This window comes from Neomonachus schauinslandi, chromosome 3 (genome assembly GCF_002201575.2).
Source record: "Neomonachus schauinslandi chromosome 3, ASM220157v2, whole genome shotgun sequence".
In the NCBI taxonomy this organism is placed as follows: domain Eukaryota; kingdom Metazoa; phylum Chordata; class Mammalia; order Carnivora; family Phocidae; genus Neomonachus; species Neomonachus schauinslandi.
In genome coordinates this window covers 192,530,116-192,537,449 of record NC_058405.1, presented here as the reverse complement: position 1 = coordinate 192,537,449, position 7,334 = coordinate 192,530,116, and the positions used below count along the sequence as shown (strand labels likewise).

The 7,334-nt window shown below is 51.2% G+C and overlaps 1 protein-coding gene across 1 annotated transcript in view; it reads right to left on the bottom strand.

The window, feature by feature from the left end:
- Window positions 1–7,334, bottom strand: part of FARP2 (FERM, ARH/RhoGEF and pleckstrin domain protein 2) — a 108,476-nt gene that overhangs the window by 46,357 nt on the left and 54,785 nt on the right. Inside the window, exons 7-8 of the mRNA XM_021679055.2 lie at window positions 6,938–7,052; window positions 1,262–1,409 (exon numbers count right to left, since the gene is read on the bottom strand). Of these exons, the coding sequence (XP_021534730.1) occupies window positions 1,262–1,409; window positions 6,938–7,052 (263 nt within the window). The remainder of the gene's footprint in view (window positions 1–1,261; window positions 1,410–6,937; window positions 7,053–7,334) is intronic.

Here is a 7,334-nt window from a genome sequence, read left to right as displayed (position 1 = left end):
TAGTCTTTGTTCTTACTAGTTTAAACTTAAAAAAAAAAAAAAAAAAATCCTTCATTGTCAATCCTTCATGTTTAATTTGAAGTCTCTAATCCCTGCTTTTAACTTCTTCCAGTTACAAATTTATCCTTTTCTGGAAAAATTACCCCAGCTCGATTGGGATGGATGTGTGATTTTCATCTCTGCACGATACAAGAACTATCATGTGAGCGAGAAGGTGTGGGAGGCCCTGGGTCCATCAACTCAGTGTGCCTGGCACGGTCTCCACCTGTCAGTCAGTATATGATAGAACACAATTAACACTGTTTACAAAATAAGATTTTTTTCCCCCAATAGGAAATTGAAAATCTGATGGCTAGGTTAAAAAAAGAAAGGGAAAGAAAAAGAGAACAAGTGTGGCTTGACTATGGGGGCCTGGATCAGCTGAGCCGTCTTAGCTGACCGTAGGTTAAGAAGAGCCCACAGAGGAAGGAGCCGCTGATGCAGCCCCTGGACTCCCAGGACGCACCCTCCCACGGCGGTCAGCGCTGAGCAGGCCTTTGCAGGATGTCTATGTGCAACTGGAGGCCCACAGCTTTGCAAAGGCCAGACCAGAGGGCTCCCTAGAGGGGGGACCGCAGCAGCAAGTGGGCCACTGAGCCTGGGTAAGAGGGTGTGGGAGCCCTTCCGGCATCTCCAGGCCACGGAGGGCCTGCGCTCTAGCAGCTGCTTTCAGACGCCTCCACACCACAAACCCCAGCACACACACGCTTCACTGCAGGCAGAACTTAGTGGCCCTTTATGGAACCGTCGGCCTCTCCACACACAACCAACACAAAGATACCCGAAGTTCGTACTGATGGTTATCACGCGCAACAGCCTCTGATAGTTTCAGTCTGTTCTATTTCTATGTCCTGAAATGAGGACCACAGACACCTCACAGTGCAGCACGTCCAGACCTGCCGCAGGTCCATGCCCGAGGCAGGGAGACAGCTCCACAGAGAGGAGCCAGTGTTTCCCTGAAGGTTCTATGGGGATGACCTTAGGGTCAACATCAGAGGTGGCATGTGACCAGGCGCCCAGGGCGGGGGCAGGGCAGAGGGCTCTGCGACAGTGAGGACAGAGACAAGGAAACAACCGTTCCACTCCACGGAGTGAGAGGTGGGACCAGAAGATATGCAAGGTTCCTCCTCCAAGTCCAAGACCTTATGCATGACAACAAAAATTTACCAGCACGTGTAAAATCAAGCCCCACCAAGTCATAGCACACCCCCGCCCTCCCTACCTGGAACACGAGGACACCCATGTGGGAGACAGCCAGGTTAATTCTGGCCCCCTCCCTGTCAGAAGCTCTGTGAAATCTGAGGCCATACATTTCCAACTTTCGGGCAATTTCAAGCACCTGGAAATCCGACTCGGCAGGCGTCTGGCCCCTATAATAAAGGACGGCATGATCACAGCACTGAAAACAACTTCATTTCTCAAAAAGCCAAAACATAACACAAAACTGATTAGGAAAACAAAACACAATAAAACAAACCAACACAAGGGGCTTTGTTTCAGAGTAGACTGCTCACTGTAAGTTTATTTACCCACTAGAAATGCAGCATACCGCACACACAGACCAAAGAAATTGTCTGCTTCCTTTTATCCTATAATCCATTTCCTGATGGGCAGAATGTTTTCTTTGTATTCACTAGATGCTCAGCCTTATACTTCGTCCTAAATACTGACACAGTCACATGCAAACGTTACACACAGAGACAAATATTAAATGCAGGAAACACCAAAGATAACGTCAGTATCTCATTCAACTCATTTCAATACTTTAATAGAAAAAAAACTTTTATAATATACAATTCTAACCATTAGAATATACTTTTTTAAGGATAAAATTATGAAACTGAGTGACAAGAAATTTCTCAAGTTCACAGTCCCGTCATGCTCCCAGGGAAGAGCCCATGACCCATGTCACACGGACCAGCCTCCAGGAGGGTACTGCTCAGACAGGGCACAGCTGGGCCAAGGGGAGAGGGTCCTAGTCAGAGCACCCCCACTCAAGGCCTGAGCCTTACACGTGGGGCTCTCCATCAACAACCTTTCCTCTTACTTCCAAATGCCTGACAGCTTTCGGATCTTTTTTTTTTTTTTTTTTAAGATTTTTTATCTGAGAGAGAGCACGAGCGGGCAGTGGGGAGGAGCAGAGGGTAAGAGAATCTTAAGCAGACTCCCGGCTGAGCAAGCGCTGAGATCACTGCCCGAACCAATACCAAGAGTCCAATGCTTACCCAAATGTACCACCCAGGGTCCCCTGAGGTTTTGGATCTTTAAGGAACAACACAACTGTCTGGGTTATGCCATTCCCATGGTTTCTATTCTTGGACTAAAATTTCCATTCTTGGAGTTTGATACGGACACTCGACTATCAACTTATATTTAATAAATCATCATCAAGAGAAACACCGTGTGACAACCGTTTTCTAAGGTGTCCTAATGGGGAAGACTTGCTTATTACTTTTTAATTTTTTTTTTTTTTAGTTTTTAGTAGGCTCCATGTCCTATGTGGGGCTTGAACTTATGACCGAGTTTAAGAGTTGCATGCTCTATTGACTGAGCCAGCCAGGCGCCTCAAGATTTGCTCATTCTTAATGCTTCCAGTGACCACTGCTGCAGCTTTGGAGCGGGGTGCCAGGCAGAGGCTGGGGGCGTTCTGAGGTGTAGCTAGAATCAGGGAGGCTCAGGGAGAGTCTGGTGAGGACTCAGAAGGAAAGAGCGGAGAAAGCCTTTCTTCTCAGAAAAGCTCTAAGCCTTTGTGAACAGAATTGGGTAGATATGAGGATGGTAAAGGCTATGCTGGTGCGGTCTCAGAAGAAGTGAGGAATACGTTATTGGAAACAGGAGATAAGGGGCGCCTGGGTGGCTCAGTCGGTGAAGCGTCTGCCTTCGGCTCAGGTCATGATCCCGGGGTCCCGGGATGGAGCCCCGCATCGGGCTCCCTGCTCAGCGGAGAGTCTGCTTCTCCCTCTGACCCTCCCCCCTCTCATGCTCTCTCTCTCACTCACTCAAATAAATAAAAATCTTTAAAAAAAAAAAAACAAAAAAAAACAGGAAACAGGAGATAGGTGATCCTTTTTGTAAAGTGGCACAAAATTTGGCTGAATTATATTTATGTCCTGAAGTGTTTTGTGGAGGGCAGAACTTGCCAACAACGGGACTGGATTCTTGGCTGAAGAGATCTCTAAGCCAAGTCGGGAAGGTGCGGCTGGGCTCCTCTGCTGATAGGAAAGCGCAAGAGAGAAGTGCCTGAGAGATGGAAGTGTGAAACAAAGAGGAAACAGAATTTTAAGATTAGGAAAATGTTCAGCCTATGCATACTGCAGAAAATGAGGACATTAAGGGTGTGGCTAAATGGCTGAGGAGATCAGTATGGACAGAAATCAGGCAGTGGGAGAAGGACCCCAAAGGCAATCAGGTCAGCGCTGCCCCTCCCATCACAGGCTGGAGTGGAAGGTGGAGGGGGTTGGGGGCCCCAAGGCCTCCACGGGGTTTCCAAGGCCAAGGCTGCCTGGAGGGCAGAGCACTGAGCCAAAGAGGATTATTCCTGAGCCTTAAGGTCTAACGTCATTTGCCCTGCTAGGTTTTAGGCTTGTCTGAGACCTGTTATCCTTCCCTTTGTTCCAATTTCTTCCTTTAGAGGGGAGTGCCAATCCTATGCTGTCGCCCAGCATAGTGTTCTGTTTTCACAGGCTCACACCTGGAGGAGACTTGGCCTCAAGCAGAACCATAGCTGGAATCCCAGCCAGACCTCATCAAGACGAGATTCAGGAGAGGCTGTGGGCTTGGGAGGGTTTTGGAGTCGGTGCTGGAGCAGTGGGAACGTTCAGGCTGTTGGGATGGAATGAATATATGGGAACGTTCAGGCTCTTGGGATGGAATGAATATACTGTGCACGTGAGGAGAACATGAATTGTGGGGGGTGGAATGTTACAGGGTGAATGTCTGTGTCCTCCAAAACTCTTAGGCTGCAGCCGAACCCCCAGTGTGATGGTATCTGGAGGGGGTCTTTGGGAGAGGGCCGTGTAGAGGACTAATGAATATTAGTGCCTTCAAAGCAGAGGCTCCAGGGAGCCCCCAGCCCCTTCCGCCCTGAGAGGACAGAGCAAGAGATGCCATCTATGAAACCGGAAGCAGGTCCCCCGCACGCCGAATCCACCAGTGCCTCCAGAACTGTGAGAAACCAAGGCCTGTGGGCTACAAGCCGCCCAGCCTGGGGTGCTCGGTTACAGCAGCCACGAAGGACTGAGAGAGCAGCTTTCAAATCTTTTCCTTCAATCTCAAAGGTCCAAAAGAACTGTGATAAAAGTAAAAAACCATTCCTTCAATATCTTATTCAGTGATTACTGAAGTGTGTTTCCAGTGGGCCCAAGAAGATACTATACACTAGGCAAGAAATTTATCTTGGTTAGGGGCGCCTGGGTGGCTCAGTCGGTAAAGTGTCTGCCTTCAGCTCAGGTCCTGATCCCAGGGTCCTGGGATCGAGCCCCACATTGGGCTCCCTGCTCAGTGGGGAGCCTGCTCTCTCTCTGCCTCGGCCGCTCCCACTCCTGCTAGCTCTCACTTTCTAGTGCTCTCCCTCTCAAATAAATAAATAAAATCTTAAAAAAAAAAACCCACCATAAAAAAGGATGTACAGAAAAGAAGTACAAGAAGTATCCGATGACTATGGAAGATAAAGTCAGCACATGAGAACCATGAGAGCCGACCAGCTGGCTCTGTCGATGGAGCATGTGACTCTTGACCTCGCGGTTGTGAGTTTGAGCCCCACATTGTGTGTAGAGATCACTTAAAAATAAAAATCTTTAGGGAAAAAAAAAACGAACCATGAGAGCCCAGAGAGCAACAGCTGAGCTCAGGGATGGAGGCACTCCTGTGGAAAGAGCCCAGGTTTAGTCCTCTATGAAGCACATAACCCGATTTCTCCTCTGACTTTCATGAGTTTTATATATATATTTATCAATCAATCAGAGAGAGGGAGAGAGCACGCACAAGCAGGGGGTGCGGCAGGCAGAGGGAGAAGCAGGCTCCCCACGGAGCAAGGAGCCCGATGCGGGACTCGATCCCAGGACCCTGGGATCAGGACCCTAGCCGAAGGCTTAACCAGCTGAGCCACCCAGGCGCCCCTTTCATGAGTTTTTAAAGCAGCCACCTTAAGACACACACCTAACATGCACACATACACACTCCTTGTGGGCACATGAGCACACGCGTGCACAGACGCCCTCACTGGGGCACCTTTGTTCGCTCCCAGGTGGCGCTCAGAGTGAGGGCTCACAGACCTGCACCATTCCCTCACCTCAATTCCAGTGTGAGCCTGGCCTTCACCCTGAGCCTCACCTCACAGACACGCCTGCATCCAGACTCGCCAGGCCTGGTGCTGACCCCCAGCCCGAGGCGCTGTGCCCTTTCCTGACACACTGTCCCTTGGTGTCCGAGGCTCTCTTCCTGCTCGCTCCCGGTCCCTGTTCTCATGGCCTCTGTGGTGCCCCTTTCTCACTCACCCTCCCACGGCCAGCCTTTACTCTCTTCTCCATCTGTCCCTACCCTCTCCGCCCTAGGAGACCTGCACACACAGCCTGTTTGCTCGCATGCTGATGACTATCTACCTGTGCCCCACCCCCCCCACCCCCACTCCAGGCACAAATCCCCAACAGGTCGTCATCTCCTGTGGGACGGGCACGGGACTCCGGCTGGCACTGGGAGACGGCCCCTTGCTCCCTTGCCCCCATGTGCTGGACTCTGACACTAAGAGGTGCCCCAACCCGTGACACCCACGACCGGGCTGGTGCCCTCACTTGGTCTTGCTGTGACAGTAGGGTCACACGCAGCCTCCTGTGAGCAGCAGGAACGGCTGCTCGCCCCACTGCTTAACCCAGAATTTCAGGTGGAGCTGTGGGTGGCAGGCTGGGCTCCCCTGACCCACCTCCCACCCTCCCACCCTCCCAGGCTGCTGCCTCTGCCTGAACGCCCCTCACCAACCCCACGTGGCCAATTCCTCAAAGATGCCTGCCGGCCGGAGCAGCCCAGCCACTCACCCTTCTTCTCTCATCGGAGGAGACTCTGTCCCGTAGCCCACACACCCCGACGCTACACGCACTGAGTGCAGCCAACTGCCCCCAAGCCGGGCACACAGAAGGCACGCCCTAAGTACCTGTGAGTGGCCAAACGCATGAGAAGCACGCAGTCTCGCAGGGCGAATGTCAAGTCCTCCAGGGCGAGAATCTTGGTCTGTGCTGCTCAAGCTTCCCCCTCCCCCAGTGTGGACAGCAGGGACTGACAGATCGCTGGCACCCAAACCTTTGATGGAAAGCTGAGAGGGATCCCAGTGGAGATTTCCTCATGAGGGTTATCAGACCAAAATGAACTCGCACATCAACAGGCCCCTTCTCAAGGGCGAGCCCAAGCCATCAGGCCCCTGTCCTGTCCACTTTCCCTTTGGTGCGTTCAAGATCACAACCACCTCCCTCCCCAGTTCCCCGGCCCCGGCCCTCCCTCCTCACGGCCCCTTCCTGCACCTCTCTTCACCCCAAAAAAGCACACCGGCATTGAGTCCTGGAGAAACCCAAATGAAGTTGCTCACAGAGCAGGGCTGCCAGTAGGTCTGCAATGCTCCATCTGCCAGCTCGACCCCACCTTGTAGGACAGCCCACAGACGTCTCGCACACTGCTTGGCTAAGAACGCTCACACACAGCTGCCCCTGATGCCCTGCCCTCTGGTCACTCCGGTCAGGGCACGGACCTCCTTTCTAGCCTCCCCCCAGCAGTGGGACTGTGCCCCCAGGGAGTCCGCAGTTGTGACTCTGGTCGGTCTTGCAGAAGCCTCAGCGGCGGCTTCCGTTACATAAACACACTAGTTCGTCGTATGTGGTGACAGGGGGCCAATGGTCAGCTCTGATGGACTCACGTGTGCTTCCGGTGGAATTCTAAAATCTTTTCAAGAGAATGCTCCTGACTGGGCAGGTACTCATTGGCTTTGAGGTGCTCTCGGTCCAGGGTTTCATCATAATCTCCTATTTCAGCTGAAATGAGACAGTAACAGTATTCTTCAAATAAAGAAAAATACAAGCATTCGTACTTGCAAATGCATGAATTAAAAGTAGAAAAAAATTATCCCAAATCTGTAGTAAAAGCATATATCCCTCAAATAAACAGGATTTTGTATCTTATTTTTCCACATATCTTAAGCTATTAAAGGCAAATATAAAGCCAGGTAAAGAAGCTTCATTCTGAGTTCTGAAGAACAAAGATGCTGGTGAGTGACTCCAGGGAGGCCACCAGTTTATCCTGAGCGGTTTGTTGTC